Below are 22,049 nucleotides of genomic sequence, written 5' to 3'. Positions count from 1 at the left end.
ACGCGGGCTCCTTGGCCGCTTGCGCCAATCCTTTGTGACAACATACTAAGGCACCTTTTTTCAGAGAAACCGAACTAAATGACATTTTCCGCCACCAGCTCTTCCCACATTGTCATCAGCTCGTCTCCTTTTCCATTATTTCACACCCCCTTTCCTAAGTAGGTGGTATATAAAAGCGGATACTACTTGTGGTTAACCTTCTTGTCTTCCATTCTCTCTCTGAATGATGCAACGTGCGTGCTAACTCCCGTTTTGACTAGTTGTTACCGCTCAAGCAAGGCCGACGTGATTCACATCACACGCCTTGAGGGTTTCCATTAACAAAATTCCAGTCGGTTTAACCGGTGGGCGTCGTCCGCAAAGCGGCGATTGCTACGGTACGACGGTCTCTTAAATAACGTTATCCTGGAGTGTGATGTGCTCCTCCCGCCTTCATGGGTCAACATATCCTATGAATAAAGGCACACAATAGCAAGACCAGCCTGAAAGAATTTTCCCCGATTTGAGGCTTAATTCTTTACGATTTAATAAAGGCTCGCAATATGGACAAGGCTTTGAAAAAAGTTTCTCATATATTACAACATACAACATGTTTTAATTGTGGGAGCTGTGCGCGTGATATTTGGTCACTTTATTACTCACTGGCGTCACCATCAAAAGGGTGGCGCGTAAGACGATGCGGTAATAACAACTACATCTTTTTGCAGCCAAACGCGGCCTCGCTCTGGGCGATTGCAGCGCGTGCCACGGCATCGTCCAGCAGACCAAGCCGGACGGTGGCGTAGAGAAGCTGCTGGCGTGCGCAGCCGGCGAATCGCTGCGCAAGCAACACGGGGAAGCCCCCGACACCGTCGGCCATGCTGTAGAGGGGCACGCGCAGGATGCCCAGCGTCTCGTTTCCGTGCTCCCGGCTGCCGATGGCGGCTTGCTCAGTGGCTAGCAGCTCCTCGGCCGTCAGCCGTACCTCGAAGAAGTGATACGCGAAGCGGCGCTCCTTTTTCGTGAAGCTGATCACGTGGTCACCGCCGGTGGCCGAGATCCGGGACGTGTCCGCGTTCAACTCCTCGCGCAGCTCGCGGTTCAGCGCCTGAACGAGATTTTCGCCTGGGTCCACCAGGCCTCCGGGGAAGCCCAGGTAGCCATCGTAGCGCACCACCGCCTGCGCATATTTTGACGACAACCGCTGAATCATTATTTCACTAGTCATGATTTAGTCCACTGCAGGGCAAACGCCTCTCTCACGTTTCTCCAATTAAACTGGTTCTGTGCTAGCAGTGGCGACGTTATCCCCGCCTTCTCTTTAGTCTCGTCTGCATATACAGCTTGCTGCCTCATCATGCGTCACTTGCCTTCTCTTGGGATCCGGACTCTTACTATTAGTCGACAGCAGTTACCTTGGTCTCTCACAACATACACTGCTCAGACAGACAGACAGATGAACTTTATTTGCGTCCTGGGAAGAAGAAGGTTCCATACACTGCTCTAGCACATTATCTTGAACAAGATACCTTGTCCCTCATCGTTAGACCGTGCAGTGCATGTAAAAGTATCCCGAAACAAGCCAACATCCCATCCTTGAATAATCGACTACGGCATTTATTTACATTTGTATTGCACCTCAACCACACAAGAGTATTGCCTAATGGTGACAAAATGCATTGCCTCTTGCTGATGTAATGAAGCACGCAATTAGTACAGTAGTACAGGTGGCACTTCAGCGCGATGAAGCGAGAAATAAGTGATGTAAACACTACTGTCGATCAAGTGGTTCATCCGGCGGAAATACGACTACCGAAGAATGCCCCAACTAGCTCTGCTAATATGTACATCATCTGACTGGGCGGCATACAATCGACACTTCCCCTCACGCATGCTTCATCCGAATGCGGACTATCGTATGATTCAGCCACATCTTTTAAATAATCGATTCGCCTCAGTCTTTCGGCGACGGCCTGCAACGATTTTTCGCGTTAAGTGCAGAACAGGGGGGCTCACAGTCACCGGGGGGGGGGGGGGTATTCTTAAATAGGAAAAAGAAGAGGGAAGTTAGCCCCGTAACTGTCTGCTTCTAAGTGCTACTTTTAAACAGTAGCTCACGAGGGAAGGGATTAAAAGGATAGGGTGAAAAGTAAAGATTAAGGAAGAGAAGGTTGGGACACGGTTGAAGGAGTCAGAAGACGGGGCACCACACGGAGAGATCTTCGCGGCATCACGAGATCGTGGACGGCGAACCAATCGGCGAGAGCTGCGCTGGCGTCGGAGGTCGCGGGCGGCACAACCATTCGGCACGGAATCCAGCAAGCGAGTGTCACTGTCGCCATCGTCATCGTACTCACTGCACTTATGGACATTATCGCTTCACAGTGGCATAGGGCTGCCCTCTCAAAGTAATAAAAAAGAGCAAGTAATCACAATTCACTAATGCTTATCGCAATACACTATATAGTAACAATTAGTGTGCGCTTCCTAAACAGGTCAACCCGAGAACCAGTTATGTGGATACTCATGCCACACGGAAAACTTATCGGGAAAGTTTTAAGCGGGCCGGCGACTTTTTGAAATGAACTCTTAGAGCACTAGGCTTCCATTTGAAAACTTTTCTAGAGTGGTATGCATATTAGGTTGAAAATCCCGCAAAGAAACTGCGCGATTCATTGCACATAAAAGCTCATCACGATCAGTTCACAAAAAGGACAGACAAAACACACAAGAAAGTGGACGACACAAGCGATGCCTTCCATTAAACTGAAAGTTTAATGGAAGAAACGTGTCATATATATATGGAAACGTGAAGGCGTCAAAAAAATCTTGACCCCTCTCCCCTTCCACCAAACACGTAATCAAGCATGCTGTAGATACGAAATCTCAGCATCTGTAAGAGCGATTGAAGGTTGGCTTACGGTTTGAAGGTGGGTCAAGGTTTTTTTATGTCTTCATGTTTGCAGCCCTGCCGCGATGGTACAGTGCCTAAAAGCACACGGCAGCTGACCCACAGATCGCGGGATGGGATTCCGACTGCGGCAGTTACATTTTCGATGGAGGCGATCAAAAATGCTGTAGGCCCGTGTACTCATATTTGGGCGCAAGGTAAAGAACCCCGGGTGGTAGAAATTTCCAGAGCCCTCCACTACGGCATGTTTAATAATCATATGATGTTCTTGGGACGTTCATTCCCACATATCAATCAATTCATGTTTGCATATATGACACGTTTCTTTCATTGAACTTTCTTGTGTTTTTGTCCTTTTTGTGCGCTGATCGTGATGAGTATGTTCCAAGTAGCCCCATTCGTTACTTAATTTCAGCACACAAAAGCGCCTCATGTATTTTCACCGTGGCCAAAGTGGCCACTGACTGCACTGGCCACTCAGTGTACTGCGCTGACCTGCAGGTCGCGGGATCAAATCCCGGCTGCGGCGGCTGCATTTCCAATGGAAGTGGAAGTGTTCTAGACCCGTGTGCTCAGATTTGGGTGCACGTTAAAGAACCCAAGGTGGCCGAAATTTCCGGAGCCCCCCACTACGGCGTCTCTCATAATCATATGGTGGTTTGGGGACGTTAAACCCCCCATATCAATCAATCAACTCCCTGCGTTATGTTTTTTTCTATTTTTGCATTATGCTTCGATAAATTACCGATACGTATGCGAATGAAGACATGCGAATTGTACCGTGATAGATAACGCGAATAGTAGACACTCCATGCTCAAGAAAGAAGCCGGGCTGCAGGATTATTGATAGATGGAAGTCCAGCGAGCAATGCATTCCGAACCATTGTCCTTATTTTTTATCTAGAAGACACGGGTCACCAGGCATACATTTGTTGCTATTGCGTCCTTGCACAGCACATCACTTCCGCTGCTAGCGACGAAAACACTCGGCTGTAAATGCAATTCGCACCGTTCCACTGCCCGTTGGACACTGCACCGAAGATGTTCACCAACGATAAAACGCACCTAACAATTTCACGCATAACAGGGAACGCAAGCAAGCGCAGAACACTAAAACACGTGAGGGGGTGGTCTTTGCAAACGAATTCTACGAGCGGGCCTTGCCATGTATACCCATGTAGTGCAAGGGCTGCACTGAGTAATAATAGCGTGGCCAGAGGGCGCTAAATTTATTTTTTTTTTCGTAATCAAAACAGTCATAAACTTTCAGTTCATTACACTCACATAATAATGTTGGGAAAAAGAAATGTAAAACCTATTGACTGCTTCAACTTTGAATCAAACTTGTTTTTTTTTTTTTCACTTTTAGTACTTGATCCCTCCACACATGGTCGAGCTTCAATCGCAGCTGCCATAACTCCCCATGACGTCGCTGGCGATAGCTTCTGAACCACTTTTCGCGCGTGCCTTCGTGACCTATTTGTATAGACCTTGTGTCAACTACGGGAGAGATAAAGACAGCAAGTTGTGGCGGGCAGAAAACAGATGCCGCAGTGAGATATACGCCAGACTAGTCAACCATGCATTCGTCGAAGATGGCTTAATCGGGCAACACATGTTTAGCGCGGCTATGCATTGTGCTAACCCGGTGATTTCAAGTACCACGGAGGTTCTTCAGCGATTACTAAAGGCAACGGGTGAGCACAAGAGTATGGACTTATTATTCGAGCAGGTTTGCTCTACATCATCACTATCATCAGCCTGACTACGTCCACTGCAGGACAAAGGCATCTCCCATGTTCCGCCAGTCAACCTGGTCCTGTGCTTGCTGCTGCCATTTTACACCCACAAACTTCTTAATCTGATCTGTACATCTAACTTTCTGTCTCTCCCTAACCCGCTTGCCTTCTCTAAGAATCCAGTTAGTTACCCTTAATGACCAGCGGTTTTCCTGTTTACGCACTACATGCCCGGCCCATGTCCATTTCCTCTTCTTGATTTCAGCTATGATATCCTTAACCCCCGTTTGTTCCCTAATCCACTCTGCTCTCTTCTTGTCTTTTAAGGTTACACCTACCATTTTTCTTTCCATTTCTCGCTGCGTCGTCCTCAATTTAAGCTGAACCCTCTTTGTAAGTCTCCCGGTTTCTGCTCCGTAGCTAAGTGCCGGCAAAATACAGCTGTTATATACCTTCCTCTTGAGAGATAGTGGCAATCTACCTGTCATAATTTGAGAGGGCTTGCCGAATGTGCTCCACCCCATTCTTATTCTTCTAGTTACTTCAATCTCGTGGTTCGGCTCTGCGGTTATTACCTGCCCTAAGTAGACATAGTCTTTTACAACTTCAAGTGCACTATTACCTATCTCGAAGCGCTGCTCCTTGCCGAGGTTGTTGTACATTACTTTCGTTTTCTGCAGATTAATTTTAAGACCCACCTTTCTGCTCTCCTTGTCTAACTCCGTAATCATGAATTGCGATTCGTCCCCTGAGTTACTCTGCAATGCAATGTCATCGGCGAAGAGCAGATTATTAAGGTACTCTCCATTAACTCTTATCCCAAACTGTTGCCATTCTAGGCCTCTGAAAACCACCTGTAAGCACGCGCTGAATAGCATTGGGGAGATTGTATCCCCCTGCCTTATCTCCTTTTTCTTGATTGGTATTATGTTGCTTTCTTTATGAAGCGCTAAGGTAGCAGTTGATCCCCTGTAGATTTCTTCCAGAATTTTTATATATGCTTCGTCGACGCCCTGATTCTGCAGTGTCTTCACGACTGCTGATATTTCTACTAAATCAAACGCCTTAATTCTCGTAGTCTATCAAGGCTATGTATAGCGGTTGGCTGTATTCTGAGCATTTCTCTATTACCTCATTGATAGTATGAATATGGTCGATTGTTGAGTAGCCAGTTCGAAATCCTGCTTGTTCCTTGGGTTGATTGAATTTAATGTTGTCTTAATTATGTTAGCGATTACCTTTGTAAATAGCTTGTATACGACGGAGAGCAAGCTGATCGGCCTGTAATTCTTCAAGTCCTTGTCATCTCCTTCCTTATGCATTAAAATGATGTTAGCATTTTTCCAAGATACTGGTACTCTTCCCGCCACGAGACACCTTGTAAACAGAGTGGCTACTTCTTCTAACACAATCTGTCCTCCATCTTTCAGCAGATATGGTGTTACCTGATCCTCACCAGCAGCTTTGCCTCTTTGCATTACAAATGATTAAAACCAGTTCTCTGCAAGCCTGACTGGACTGACCAAAGTGCAGCGTAGCTTGACTAATTGGTGAAGACAGCAACTGAAATTAAAGTATTTAAACTATTTTAAGGCATGAATTTAAAGTATTTCTTACAGATACGTTACTGATAAATGCAGTGAATAAACCAAATTTTGACTATACTTCTTTTTCTTGTCGAAACAGATTTCCGCGCACCCCGGGAGCGATGGTTCGGTTGTATCGAACTGACGATATCTTCCAAACAAATGTATAGTGCCCGTGCTGAATTGTGATGAATATTATGAATCGAAAGCATGCAAGAACGTGCAGCAGCAACATAATCTGAAAAGCAGTACACAAGCGGTGTTGGTTTCTGCTTGCGGCACACAACACGGCGGCGCACTCGTCGAGTGCTGAACAGACAAGTGGCACGGCATATCCTTCTCGCGCATCAACGGAACCGTTGCCATAGCATAATCAGTGGTTTTTTAAAGTTTACCTACACAACGCCAGACGACAATTTAAAGCAATACTCGGTGACACCTTTTCTTGGCACCAAAGGGAAAGCTACGGAGCCACATCACGTGCATCCTACCGCCAGTGAATGTAGTTCCAAAGCAGCACCCGTATTTTCAACGTGAAATATAAATGTTCCTCCTTTATTTTCTACGTGGAGCGATTTGAGACAGGGCGCAGCTAACACGAGTAAGATATTCGTAATTCTTTTATTATAGCTGTTGGGACTTCGCGTTATAGAACGCTTGACAAAGTCCCGCCTTTTTACATGTACCTCAATCGCTAAGAGGCGTCTGCGTCTACATGAAACGCTGATGGTGCGCCCCCGTCACTTTTCATAGCGTCACGAGACATGCACCAAAACAGACTACTTCACGTAGTGCTGCATGTGCAGAAGCTCCGCCCCCGTAGCTTTCTTTTCAGGGCCAAAAAAAAGTTGTCGCTGAGTATAGTGAGGCAATTCCCGCTTGCCTTAGGGCACACCAGCAGGCCTAGCCCTGGTTTTACTTGAAAAGTGAACAGCGCTGAACGCTTGATTGATTGATATCTGGGGTTTAACGTCCCAAAACCGCCATATGATTATAAGAGACACCGTAGTGGAGGACTCCGGAAATTTCGACCGCCTGGGGTTTTTTAACGTGCACCCAAATCTGAGAACATGGGCCTATAGCATCTTCACCTCTATCGAAAATGCAGCCGCCGCTGCCGGGATTCCATCCCGTTACCTGCGGGTCAGCAGCCGGGTATACCTTAGCCACTAGACCACCACGGCGAGACCAGCGCTCAACTCTTAAGATATTGTTACGGTTAGATTGAGTTCAACTATGTTTATTTACAGGAGAGATCGGGCGACGATCGGCGATGATGGCGAAGATAGGCCGAACCAAGTAACTTCCTTTTCCTCTACCTTTGTGTCCAAAACATGGCCCGGCTCATACCGTATCATTCCCCGGTTCACAGACGAAGCCCGCTGGTCGAGCCGAATCATTGGCGTTGTGTGGGATCGACCTGCTTGAGACGAGCTACATGCACCAACTGTGTTTGGCTTGACCGACAACCAGCTGACGTCAAGCGTGCCACCACGTACACTCTAAAAAAAGAGCGAGTAAAAAGGGTGTCTTTTTGTCCCACAACAATAATCGTCATCTATATTGCGTTCCATCCTCGCGCTATCGCCCCGCGCCCGGTACATTCCGGTCACGATCGACATGCCCATTATCAGGTTTACATTGCATTCTCGAAAGGAAAGTGGCCAGTGCCGAGTTTTCAAGAAAGGAAGCGCACGCAAGCCTGATGATTATTGTTGTGGGACCCTTTTTACTCCATAATTTTTTAGAGTGTAGGTCAAGTCACTCAGGCGATTTGCGATAACGAATGGACCGACATAGTGCGCTAAAATTTTCTGGCATAAGCCACGTTGCCGGTGAAGGGTCCACAACCAGACGAGATCCCCTTTTTCGAATGAAACGGTGTCGTGACGTTGGTCATACCTCTCCTTGGAGCGATCTTGCGATGGCAGTGTGCGAATATGGGCAATTTGGCGGGCTTCTTCAGCTCGGCACAGTGTTTGAGCCAATGAATCGTCCATATGAAGCTCGAATGGAAGTATCGTATCGAGGCAGCTGCACGATAGTCGAGCGTAGAGTAGGTAGAACGGAGTGAAGTCCGTGGTTTCGTGTTTCGCTGTATTATAAGCATAGGTGATGAATGGCAAAATGTCATCCCGGTTCCTGTGATTTGAGGATACATAGACAGCCAGCATATTAGTAAGCGTGCGGTTTGTGCGTTCCACAAGACCATTCGTCTGGGAATGATATGACGTTGAATGGCGATACTGTGAAGTGCAGAGACGAAGCAATTCCTCTACAGTGTCGGCGACGAACTGGCGACCGCGATCACTGATGATGACACGAGGTGGACCATGGCGAAGAACGGTGGATCGTAACAGGAAAGAGGCGACGGAATCCGCTGTGGAAGATGGTATCGCAGCAGTTTCCGCATATCTGGTATAAGGTGATCGACGCGGACTATAATCCAGCGGTTGTTGTTGCAACACCGCGGAAACAGTCCTAGCAGATCGACACCAACTTGTTCGCAAGGTGTTGTGGGCGGCGTTATAGGAACAATGAGGCCATTCGGACTGCTTGTAGGACGTTTGTGGCGCTGGCATTCGTCGCAACTGGAGACGTATTGCTTCGTACACTGTCGCATTTTAGGCCAGTAGAAGCGCTCTTGAGTTCGATGCAAAGCGCGTATGAATCCAAGATGGCCAGACGCCGGGTCATTATGCATGAAATGGAGGACGTCGTACCGCAAGCTTTAGGGAACAACTAGCAAATATCGCGCACCATTTGCCGAGAAATTCAACTTGTACAACAGTTCATCGCGAAGACAAAAGCGACCACTGCCCTTGGGGCTTCTGACAGTGTCGAATAAAGAGTCTAAAGTCAAGCCATTGCGCTGTTCCCGCTGGAACGTGGTGACAGCGGGAAATGCGCGTGAAACAGTTGCAAAGCAGATGTCGAACGTGTCTGTATAGTCGTCAGTCATAGACAATGGAAGGCGAGCAAGACAATCGGCGTCGGTATGACGCCGTCCACTTTTGTATGCAACATTAAAGTCGAACTCCTGGAGGCATAGAGCCCAGCGTGCAACGCATCCAGAAGGGTCTCGGAGAGTAACGAGCCAGCATAGGAAATGATGGTCTCTTACAATCGTGAAAGGACGCCCATACAGGTAACAACGAAACTTCTGAATAGCAAATACGGCTGCCAAGCATTCTGTTCGGTGGTAATTTTTTTCAGCCTTGCTGAGGGAACGACTTGTATAGGCAACGACATGCTCTCTGCCATTATGACGCTGAACAAGAACGCCTCCGATGCCAATACCGCTTGCGTCGCTGTGTACTTCCGTAGGAGCAGATGGGTCAAAATGACGGAGAATCAGCTCTAACGTCAGCAGAAATTTCAGTTGACAGAACGCAGCGTCACATTCAGATGTCCACTCGAATGCACTGTCTTTTCGCCAGAGGCTGGTCAATGGGTACACGATGTCCGCAAATTTAGGCACAAAGCGTCGAAAATAAGAACACAACCCGAGAAAGTTGCGAAGTTCCTTTACAGACGTCAGTGGCTTAAAGCGTCTGACCGCTTCAATTTTCCGGGGATCAGGCCTCACCCCATTTTTGTCTACCAAATGGCCAAGGATCAAGGCCTGTCGTTCACCAAACCGACACTTCTTGGAGTTCAAGACCAAGCCAGCTTTTCCCACAGTCCAGAACGAGGCTCAAACGAACGTTATGTTTTTCGAATGTGCGGCTAAAAATTACAACGTCGTCCAGATAGCACAAACAGATCTCCCTATTCAGTCCGCGAAGAATCGAGTCCATATATTTTTCAAAAGTTGCGGGAGCATTGCATAGCCCAAATGGCATCACATTGAACTGATATAGTCCATCCGGTGTTACAAATGCCGTTTTCTCCTTGTCAGCAGGGTGCATGGGGATCTGCCAATATCCTGATCGTAGATCAAGTGAAGAAAAGTATGAAGCAGAATATAGACAGTCAATTACGTCGTTGATCCAAGGCAGCGGATATACATCCTTTTTAGTCAAGGCATTCAATCGTCTATAATCAACGCAAAACCTCAAGAACCGTCTTTCTTGGGAACCAAAATCACAGGTGCTGCCCACGGGCTGCACGACTTTTCAATAACGCCCTTCTGCAACATGTCCTGAACTTGTTCAGCTACAACTTTCCGCTCGGATGACGACTCCCTGTAAGCCTTTTGCCGAACCGGATAAGCAAAGCCGGTGTTGATGGCATGCTGTGGTTGAGAGCATGGTAAAGACAGTCGCTTACCTTTCTCGCCGAAGTCAAACACTGACCCGTGTCGTTGTAATAGTTGGACCAATTGTTGTTGTTCATGTGACCGTAGCGTCTTGCTAACCATGCTCAAAGTGTGGGACTCAGAGAAGGTACTCCGTTTAGAGGTGCCCACGCGTTTCTCACTTTTTTCGTCGTTGATGGCGACAATAGAATTTTCCGTGACACCATGGAACAGTGCGAGCTTCATTCTTCGAGGAAGGATAATCTGCGCAGACGAAAAATTAAGTGCCCACAAAAACGCGCACCCATTAGTAATTGAAATAATCGAATGAGGCACTATTACACATCTTTCTTTACACACTGAACCATGAGAGGTTGAACGACGGCATCAAAGACTGATGCTGCTGCTGTGGGAGTAGATTTGGCTACAGAAGTCATAGACCATGGTGGTAATGTCAGCTCTTTGGAAACAATCAGCAAGTCTTCTGGAGGCAGCTGCTGCTCAACTAAGGCGGGAAGGGCATCACCACCGCTAACAGGAACTTCACCCGTACCGCAGTCGACAAAAGCGCTACACTCTTGCAGGAAGTCAATGCCGAGAATAACATCATGTGTACACCGTTTCAGAATCAGGAACTCAGTTGGGAACGCCTTTCCCGCCAACAACACGTTAACGGCACATACTCCTACGGATTGAACTACGTCCCCGCCCACGCCACGAAATCTACCAGAATCCTGATAGGAAAACATAACTTGGCGGCTTAAGCTATCTTTAAACGAACTGCTGATAACAGAAACTATGGCACCAGTATCCACTAAAGCTGTTGCACACAATTCGTCTATTGAAACACATATCTGGTTTTCGTCCATCGTAACTGGCGGAGGTATATGAGGTGAATCCTGTTGTGCGACCTCACCTCCATCGGCCACGCCGGCTAGTTTCCCGGCGGTGGTGGTGGCAACCGCCACCGTATAGGTGACGGAGAGCGATGCGTTCGACCAGGCGGAGGTGTCAAGCTACGGTCAGAAGTGGGGGAGGTTCCACGCCGGCTCCCTTGTCGTAGGGTGCTATTGGGATACGTGGACCACCGAGGATCGTCACAATAATTGTGGCCACCGCGAGGAGGTCTTGACAATGGCTCGTATCTCGATGTCATCTCTCTCTGCCGACGGCAGAACCGAGCAATGTGTCCTGGAGCACCACAGCTGTAGCACACAGGAGGTACATGATATGCATTTTGGAAAGCATCGCGAGGGCGTGGTGACACAGGTACGTATTCGTTCAGGTTCTCACAGTCGGCGGCCAGCTGTCGAGGGTAACTGAAGCGGCGCTGGTGCCTGGTGTCTTGGTAGTGACTGCGCTGCGGCCTCGGTGGTGTGCCAGAAACGTAGTCATACTCCTCGATGCCTGCTGCAGCAATGGAAACAGGATATTTATGCTGGTTTGGAACCAGCAAGGGTGTAGCTTCGCAAGGCGTCGCGCGAGTGTGTCAACTGTGTTCTTCGCGCACGATCTCGCGTATTGTAGACGCAAGATCAAAAGGCGCGTAGTTGTGAACACTCGCTATCGTGGTCACATTAGGTAATCGACCAAATTTAGAAGCAATGCGCCTCATCCTCAGCGTCTCAAACGTGCGACAGTGCTGTATGACATCGGCTACTGTACCAATGCTGTCTTTGCCGATAAGAAAGTGATAAACATCCTCTGCAATGCCCTTCAACAGGTGGCCGACTTTGTCCTCCTTGGACATGCAAGAGTTAGCGGTCTTGCATAGTTTCAGGATCGCCTCAATGTACATGGTGCACGTTTCGCTTGTGTCCTGGGCTCTTTGCAGCAGCGCTTGTTCGGATTGCTCCCTCTTTGCCACAGTGTCCCCGAAACGCTCCTTTATTTCGGACACGAAGCGTTCCTACGTTGTGAGGGCGTCCTCAAGGTTCTCATACCATGTGAGCGCCGTGCCCCTCAAGAAGAACACCACGTTAGTCAACTGAGTTGCCGCGTCCCAAAAGTAGTAGTTGCTCACCCGCTTGTAATGTTTGATCCACTCGTCTACGTCCTAGCCAGATTTGCTCCCGAAAGGACGGGGCTCTATCGGATGCTGACACTGCCAAAAACCAGCTGCGGCTGATGTCGGTAGTAAAGGTGTCGCTGGAACTGGTGATGCAGTGCCGTCAGCTGCGGGGTTCAGGGTTCCGTCTTCACCGTGAAACATCGCGACCACCAGCGGTAACGGGGATAGCCCAGCAATGCGGCGGCATCGGCGTAGCTCAGGTTATTGCAGAACCGTGTTGCTTGATTAGGTACCCAGCACCTCCACCATAAAACTGTTACGGTTAGACTGAGTTCAACTATGTTTATTTACAAGAGAGATCAGGCGACGATCGGCGACGATGGCGAACATAGGCCGAACCAAGTAATTTCCTCTTCCTCTACCTTTGTCCCCAAAACATGGTCCGGCTCATACCGTATCAATATGTATACCAATCAAGAAATGAGTCGGTCGTGCACGTTAGCCATGGCATGGTCCTTTAATACTTTTTTCCTGGTCATAAAAATACCGCGAAAGTTTCAGATGGGGACAAACGGGGCCACCAGAGGCACCACCATAAGCAGGAGGGCATCGATCAGCTGCGCTTGGCAGGGCTGTAGCGCGTTCGAGGAAGCGTTTCCCGTCAGCCACACTTCATATATTTTCGTTCTCCGTGTTCTCGCTAACAAATGATAGCAGCTATTAGTATTGTCAAAGCGGCCCATGATGCGCGTTGTCAAATTGCTCAAGTCCTTGATTGCTGGCAGTGTTTTAACTGAGTCCGTCTGTGAAGTGACACGCATTCGTAGCGTTCCTAAATTTATCAATTCCTGCATAGTCGCTTTTGGGCTTAAACCGAACATTGTGACTGGTTCTAGGTGACTGAAAGGTTAACATAGTTTTCGCTAGCGATTGCGGAGCAGCCATGCTCTGGCTGCACGTAAGGTTCATTTTCAGAATAACTGTCACTTTATTATATAGGGCATCACGAAGCAGCCAATTGAAGTTTGCGTGCAAATAAACAAACCTGTATATCAGGGTCACTTATCATTAATAGCCTTGAAGTACCTCTTGAGACATATCCTTAGTGATAAAGCAAAAAAAAATCAAAAGCTCAGAATTAGACACCACAAGACGGAGAGGAATGCTCAAGTTGTGTTCGTTTCTTTGTATTTGGTGTCATAATTTGCGCCCTTGATTTTAAAGATTAAAAAATGAGATGTAACCGTTGTGAGCTGCTGGATATAGGCACCACGTGATATTTCGAAACAAAAGGTTTGGATTTTACGCATGCATATTTGACAACACCGCGGAGTTTCGATATACGCGGCTCTTCTTTTATCCATTCCCATGTACACTCCCAATGACGACGACTTCTAAGTCTGCGTTCTAATTAGCCACCCTGCTCTTCCTATGCACACATAGAAATCAACCAGGATCTTCATTCAAACCTGTTGTTCAGTTTAAACGAATCAGTTGTACATAAAACTACATTGCTCTTTTTGAATATTTCTGGATATTTTCTTTATGTACTTAGATATCTCTTTCATTCCTACTTCAGCATGTGCGAGGCATTTCTACCTAACGGAAACAAATCTGTGCACCACTCACCTAGCAGAAGTTAACATGTTGAAATTGGCAACTACGCTACGCCTTGCGAGCAAATGTAAGCAAACATGTCGATATATATGTATCCATTTTTTTGCTTGAATTAGTGGAACTCGTAGAGAATTCCTGTCATGAGCACAGGCACATAGTTTATTCAAAATCTGCATTACATCAACCGTCACATCAGAATCCGGAGAAAGCAGCCTTTTTAGAGGTTGGCACTTCTTTGCGCGTGAACGCTGTTTTCGTTTGGACAGGTAAGAAGGCAAACCTTCGAAAATCTTTGGTACGACGTCTTCCACCAGTCTCGGTCGTTATAGGGGCATCGAAACGATGTCTCCGTTCACTGTGCACACGTCCGCACGTACAATGTCACTGACGTCGAAATGTTCTTCACACACGCAAGCGTTCTTTCAGTCAAACGAAAATCCGGCAGTCTCTTATCGCGGGATCACACGCTTCCACCTGTCGCCTTGTTCTGCGTTGGCTGGGAAGTAGCCGGCCGAGCCGGCTTCGTCGCCCCTCTGTCTGCGCCAGCGCCGCGGCACGGAAAGTGCGGGTGGCGTATGAAGCTCTCATTGAGTGACGGAGGAGTTTCATGACCAGAAAAAAATATGAAAGCACCATGGCCATGCGATGCATGGCAGAATGATGTGCGATGACATAGCACAGCAGGGTAGGAAACAACTCACAACAGATATCACTCGTGTGAAGATAAATCAAAAGCTCATTTCTTTATGTCTTCCCGTCAGACACTACCGAAAAGAGGGAAAGTGCCAGAAGATAACTCATGTATTTTGAGAGAAATTCTGTGTATGTGCAGAGGTTATTTAAGGGCCCTGTTCGTGTATATTGAGAGAAATTCTGTGTATGTGCAGAGGTTATTTAAGGGCCCTGTAAGTCTCGAATGGGCACGAACCTTTTGCCACCGAGAGTGTTCCAATGCCTCTCGTCAATGCAATCGTTCGATAGATCAAACTGCATCAGAATCGCGCAATTTTGAACACAATCGAACACTCGTCCAGTCAAATAAAACTGATGCGCGATCGATTGAGCCTGATTGAATAAATCCGAACCTCGTTGGTTCTTACAGGATTCACTTGTTGCAAGCATTACCGGACCTTATCAACCTCGCCGAACTCGATTAGACTATGCCCATGCCCATGTACCTCTTTTGCACATCATGCAACTTCATGAGCAATTTTTATCACAACTCTGGTAACCATTATAAAACCATATCATCGATACAGAACTTCATTTCAATACGCACATGATCACATGTTTTCTTACCAATTTCTCATCCTGCCGACCCTAATGCAACTCACATAACAAATTTGCGTTTCTGTCTTCAATTCCACCAGCTTCTCAACCTTATCAGACAATCCAACGTGAACGGACGCTCGTGAACTCTTATCATAGCCAATCCGCGCACGATCAAACCACTTCGGATGCATGAAGTCTTGGAGTACTTGTCGCAACCGTTAACTGAACTTATCAACGTCACCAAGCACAATCTGACGACGCACTTGTCCATGTGTGCATTTTTAGAACCCCGTCTACACCCTAGAAGCACTTTTAACACTCGGCGCAGCCACTTTAGGGGCTTCTCAAGCTTATAGATGTCGATTCAACCATACAAGTGTCTTTTAAGCACCTTATGCAAGCTTATCTCCCTTCATCGCCACTGTGGCAACCGTTATCAAACGATATTATCGTTACTGAACTAGTTCCAACCACACGCATGCCCATGCGTGTCCTAAGAAAAAAATTATCTGCTTCACTCCGCTATCGATCCTAATAAAACTGATAGATTTAACATTTATTTTGTAATCTAACTGCGCGTAAGCATAACTAAACAAAATCGAACGTGATCGGCCACTCGCAGAATCTCACAAGATTCGATTCAATCCTGATCGAACCTTGTTGGAACATTTTTGTTAATTATCAAACTCACCGCTACTGTTGTCGGACCTAATCGACTTCCCCAAGCTCACTCCGGTCGCACATGTGTTCGCAAGTCTTTTAGGGTATCATTAGAACCTTTCATGAACTTACTCAGACTCATCACAACAGTTATCGGACCTTATCAACTTCAGCGAGTTCAACCCGGCCGCAAAATGTCCACATGCCTCTTTAGCATTTTATTTAAGCTATATTGGACCTTATCAGACTTGTCAATCGCTACTGTTATTAGATCTCATCAAACTCAGCGAACTCAATCCGGCCACACACATGTCCGCATATCCCTTCAGCATGTCTTCTGAACATATCGGTCCCAATCGGACTCATCGATTGCAGCTGTTATCGAATCTGATCAACCTCACCGAACCCAATCCAGCCACACCCCCGTTCATAATTCTTTTTAGAATCATATCCGAACATATTTGACCTTATCGGACCTTAACAACTTCAGCGAACTATGTCTGGCCGCACACATGTCTGTAGGTCTCTTTAGCCAGCTATCAACATTTTCGGCTCCTATCGAACTCATCGATCGCAACTGTTATCGAACCTTATCGACCTCATCGAACCCAATCTGACCGCAACCATGTTTGTAAGTCTCTAAAGATCGCATCAGAATATATCTGACTTTATCGGACTCATTGCAACTGTTGTCGGACTTTATCAGCTTCCCTGAAATCAACACGGCCACACACATGGTCGTACGTATCTTGGAGTCTCAATCGAACATTATCTGACCTTATTAGACTCGTCGCAACTGTTATCGAACCTTATCAACTTCAGCGAACTTAGTCGGGCCACAAACATATCCAAATGTCTTTTTAGTATTTCATCCAAGCATTATCGGTTCTTATCGGGTTTGTCGATCGCAACTGTTATCGGACCTTATCGACCACATCGAACTAAATTCCGCCGCACACATGTTCATGTGTCTTGGATCGGGCATTATCGTATTCATTAATCGCACCTCTTATCGGACCTTATCAACTTCAACTCAATCCAGCCGCACACATGTCAATATGTCACTTCAGCATGTAATCTGTAGATTATCAGACCTTATCGGACTCATCGATTGCCACTGAGCTTCATCGATTTACCAAGTCCCGGATCACTCGCGAACGGCCCGCGGACGTCTCGGCTCACGGGTGGCTACGTCACATGTACGTGATCTAAAAGTCCCGAGCCAGCCCGAGCGGCCTCGGGCCATCTGCGCGCTTGATGCTGACCGAGTCTGCTGTGGCGTCTGCTATGCCTGTCTATGCCGTCTGCTGCCTCCATAGCTGAAACACAGGCCACAACGCTGACTCATTTGCAACCTAAACAGCAGTTAGGTAGTGAATTATACCCATTTCTGTTGTGATGCAACTTACTGTAAGTGAACTACTCGAGCGCGTGCGCATCGTAGACCGGCGTGGTTGTTCCACCGCTGTTTCTCCTAGCGAGCATAACGCGTGTTTGCCCGACCTTCGAGAATACGCTCATGCTCGACGTGGCTCAGAACGCCGATGACGAAAGGTGGGTGCGCTAACAATGCGAAATCCAGAAACATGCGAGAAGCGGACAGAAAAGCAAAGAAAGAGCAAGAGCGCATCGAAAATTTCCCGTGTCTAACTCAATATGGCCGAACAGCATGCGCACCGCGCTGTCGTCTGCCAGCTGCCCAAAAGAAATCGTTCGGGCGGTCCCGGGCCGCCCGCAGGCCGCCAGGCACGCGAAAAACGAACATGCGTCCGAGCGATCCAGGACCAGTGGGCGGAGCTTCCAGTTGGTCCCCGACAAAAACGAATGCGGCGCCGGCGTCCGGGGCCGTCCGGGACGTGTAAATCGATGAAGCTCACTGTTATCGGAGCTAATCAACCTGAACGAGCTCAATCCGGCCACACACATACCCATAGGCCTCTTTAGCAAGTCATCAAAACATCATTGGTCCTTATCCGACTCATCGATCGCAACTGTTATCGAACCTTATCGACCTCACCAAACTCAATCCGGCCGCACCCACGTTTCCGAACAAATCTGACTTGATCGAACTCGTTGCAACTGTTATCGGACTTTACCGAACCCAATCCAGCCGCACCCACGTTCGTAATTCTTTTAGGACCGTATCCGAGCATATTTGACCTTATCGGACTCATGGCAACTGTTATCGGACCTCATCAACTTCAGCGAACTATGTCTGGCCGCACACATGTCTGTAGGTCTCTTTAATCAGCCATCAACATTTTCGGCTCCTATCAGACTCATCGATCGCAACTGCTATCGAACCTTATCGACCTCATCGAACCCAATCCGGCCGCATCCACGTTCGTAAGTCTCTTAGGATCGCACGGGAACATGTCTGACTTTATCGGACTCGTTGCAACTCTTATCGAACTTTATCAGCTTCAGCGAATTCAAAACGGCCGCACACATGGTCGCACGTCTCTTAGGTTCTCAGACGAATATTATCTGACCTTATCGGACTTATCGCAACTGTTATCGTACCTTATCAACTTTAGCGAATCAGTCGGGCCACACATATATCCAAATGTATCTTGATTATTTTATCAAAGCATTATCAGTCCTTATCGGGCTTGTCGATCGCTAGTGCTATCAGACCTTATAAACCACATCGAACTGAATCCCACCATACACATGTTCATATGTCTCTTTGGATTGGACATTATCGGATTCATTAATCGCCACTGTTATCAGACTTTATCAACTTCAGCGAACTCAATCCGGCCGCACACATGTCACTATGTCACTTCAGTATGTAATCCGTAGATTATCGAACCTTATCGGACTCATCAATTGCCACTGTCATCGGAGCTTATCAACCTTAGCGTGCTCAATCCGGCCGCACACATGCCCATAGGTCTCTTTCGCAAGTCATCAAAACATCATCGGTCCTTATCGTATTCGTTGCAACCGTTACTGGATCTTATCAACATCGCCGAAGTCGATCTGATCAGAATACTCTCGAGCACGTCATCCAAGCCTTATACGTCCATTTTCTGTGCAGGCCTTAACACACGTGTTAAAACCGTCATCGGACCTTATCTACCTTGCAGGCCAGGCCTTAATCCTTCTAACACTATTCACAGAAACTTCCATCAACTTTTGCCCACTATTGACGCCAATGGTACCCATATAGCATGTTTACATCCAATTGTTCATGTGATTTCTCACACCGACTCCATCGGCGGTGGGTCACGATCGGGCTACGGCACAACGCAATTGTTTTGCTGAATTCGAACATGTGATTGAGTGATTGAACTGCATTTGGTCTTATAATAACAGAACGAGCACGATTCTACATTCGTCAAAGGAGATCAGATCTGGTCCGAACCCGATCGAGGCACATCGATACACTCGAACTATATACACCTTAATCCGAGCCGTTATCCGGCATAATAAACATTACAGAACTCTATCCCACTACAATCAAGAGCGTATGTCCCTTTAGCACCTTGTCTACCCTTAGATACCCTATCAACCACAATCAGACCCATATAAGCGCTTATCCGCACTAATCATCATAGCCTCCAATTTCCAGCCCCGGCTCACTTGTCCTGGGTTCGAGTCTCCTTATGCCCCCGTGCACCATACCATGAGCACGTCAAGCCTTGGGGCTGAGTCCTTTAAATAATCCGATGTCGAGGGTTTAATGCCCTGGACACCTCGGAGGTTCGGAGTTCCAGTCCCCATGTAGTTCTGGGCTCGATGGTTCTATATTCTGCCTATCTCGAACGTTCGGGTACGGTGTGTTTCGAGGTGGCGGAGGGAATCGCATACGCACGACACTAAGAAAGGTGACTGTTTGTCCTTGACGCGGCAGATGTCAAGGTTTCGGTTTTCTATATGCTGAGAGGGTCGAGCATTCAAGCCCCGGTACACTTTACACATGGGTTCGAATAATTATTCGCTGTATAAGCTATACAAGTCTCCCGTACCCGGATGCAATTATATGAGACGAGGTTTACGATATAGAGCTGCGCACTGATTTTCGTAGAAGCAATATATGAACGGCCACGCTTTTCAAAGCGTACATATTCTCGAGACTCACCAAAATCGTCGCTTTCTGCCGGTAGCGCCGCAAAACAACCGTGTCAGTTGGAGCCCAAAGCATGGCGTGCGCTGCATGCTGGTATCCCGTGGCCAGGGCCTCGGACAGGGTGCACGCCTCGAAGCCCTTCTGGTTCAGGCCCAAGCTCTGCACGATGCTCATGTCGAGCGGGTACTTCTCAGGCTCAACTCTGGCCATGGATTCCCCCAGCAACGCCGGAGAGCAGTCAAAAGCTGCTGCACAACTTGTACTCGCTGGCAGTGGCGAGTGACAACCGTTGATTCAACGTCTTCTGGGCTCAATGAAAATCAAGGTTTTTTCTGCTTCTCAGCCAGTATGACCAGTGCTGCACTGCAGGCAAAACAACATAAAGCGCCATCAGCACAAAATACGCCACGCGCTGCTTCGAAAGGAGCCTGTCAAAACTACGAATGAATCAGCGGTCGCCAGCGTATTTCTTAGACATGCTTCAGCTTGACGCCGTGAGTTAAAGCGGCGCTGCCGTCGGTAGAGCGCGAATCGTTTGCTGCTCTAGGCACTCACTAGTTCAGTGTCAGTACAGGGCCTAGAATATACTTACTAAGTATATTCTATAGTGCCTAGAATATACTTACTAAGTATATTCTAGGCACTATAGTGTCGGTGTCAGTTTCAGTTTATTGCCTCCAGAAAAAGTTACAGTATCAACAAATGTACAGCCGAGGGTCCGAAAGTACGAAAACTGCAGTGGGACTCTCGATTGATTATATAGATATACAAGGGAATAACTAATACAGCAAGTGAACGGAATATTTGGCAAAATGAAAAGATATATTACATAAAACGCTTACAATCACATCAGTAGAGCATGAGAAAGTGCGGCAAGAAGAAAAAAGAAACGTAGAATAAAAAAAAAAACAGATGGTTTCTCAAGAGTTTAGACATGAAATGAATACACTTAGTGCAGGTAGTGATACTTGAGACAATTTTTAAAAACTGCAAGACTACGCAAGGCTAAAGATTGGCATGGCCCCAAGAATATGTAAGGCAAATTTTTACACATATCCAATGCCCCGAAACACCATAAATCTCGTTCAGTTTTTGACCTACATAGATGGTATATGGTGCCACTTTGTTCAGCAGTGACGCGCTTTTGGTGCGATCAGCTTCCATCTAGCAAACAGGAACACTCACTGCAATGCGGCAGTTTTCACAGCAACGACAAACTTAATTGGGTCCCTCGTAACTCTGTGAATTTACTACCAAACAACAATATTGTCATTTTCATGAGTGGCATTTACCTTTAAATTAAGAGAAGAAGGCGACAGTCACCATCCAGACTGGGTTCAAACGGCAACTAGTGAAATAGACGAATCGAATGACTCGACTGCTACTCTGAGATGACAACAAGAGTGTATTGCAATTCCGGGAAAAGAGAGAGAAAATAATTTATTCACAGGATCCTGCGTGGGGTAGGTGGTGCTGGCCTCGCAAGGCGCGGTCTACCCATTACCTACTCAGCAGTTACAGGCTCTACAAAAAAACCCAGCAGGTATGTGCCAGAAAAATTTGGTAAACTACTCACTACTCCCCACCGCTACTCAATACCGATCAACTAAAAATAAATAAACGAAGAAATATGAAACACATGAATATACGTAGCAAAAATCAATAACTTGCCGCACTAAATTAAGCATACGCTGAATTCCACAACAATAAATATTATTTATATATAAATTAACATTGAAGTAACTGAACTGTTTGCTACACAGCTTCGTTGGTCATGCGCCTTAATTGAGGGGAATAAAACGCTTAATCAATTTGAATTCGAATACATAAGACCGAGAAAATTCGCTGCTTCATTTTTTTCTTGTGTAGCGCAGTAATCAATTATATATTTCGGATAGCATCCTTTCCTTTCATAGGCTTTCATTTAACATTTACCTCTCTCCACATATTAACCCATAT

The 22,049-nt window shown here is 47.0% G+C and overlaps 1 protein-coding gene across 1 annotated transcript; it reads right to left on the bottom strand.

The window, feature by feature from the left end:
* Positions 1-545: 545 nt before the first annotated feature.
* LOC119173306 (U8 snoRNA-decapping enzyme) lies at positions 546-20,564 on the bottom strand. Its single transcript, XM_037424183.2, has 2 exons — positions 20,103-20,564; positions 546-1,159 (listed from the first exon to the last, which is right to left on the bottom strand). Exons 1-2 carry the CDS (start codon positions 20,298-20,300, stop codon positions 692-694), a joined length of 666 nt encoding a protein of 221 aa, XP_037280080.1. The 5' UTR covers positions 20,301-20,564; the 3' UTR covers positions 546-691.
* Between the last annotated feature and the right edge of the window lie 1,485 nt (positions 20,565-22,049).

This window comes from Rhipicephalus microplus, chromosome 5 (assembly GCF_043290135.1).
Source record: "Rhipicephalus microplus isolate Deutch F79 chromosome 5, USDA_Rmic, whole genome shotgun sequence".
NCBI classification, from domain to species: domain Eukaryota; kingdom Metazoa; phylum Arthropoda; class Arachnida; order Ixodida; family Ixodidae; genus Rhipicephalus; species Rhipicephalus microplus.
The sequence above is the reverse complement of the archived record's forward strand: the minus strand, read 5'-3'. Positions and strand labels throughout refer to the sequence as shown.

Excerpts from the sequence above, each read along its gene's own strand:
- LOC119173306 (XM_037424183.2), bottom strand. The coding sequence starts at position 20,300 with ATGGCCAGAGTTGAGCCTGAGAAGTACCCGCTCGACATGAGCATCGTG. Across the intron at positions 1,160-20,102 it reads GGCAGAAAGCGACGATTTTG|GCGGTGGTGCGCTACGATGG; the intron begins GTGAGTCTCGAG and ends AAATATGCGCAG.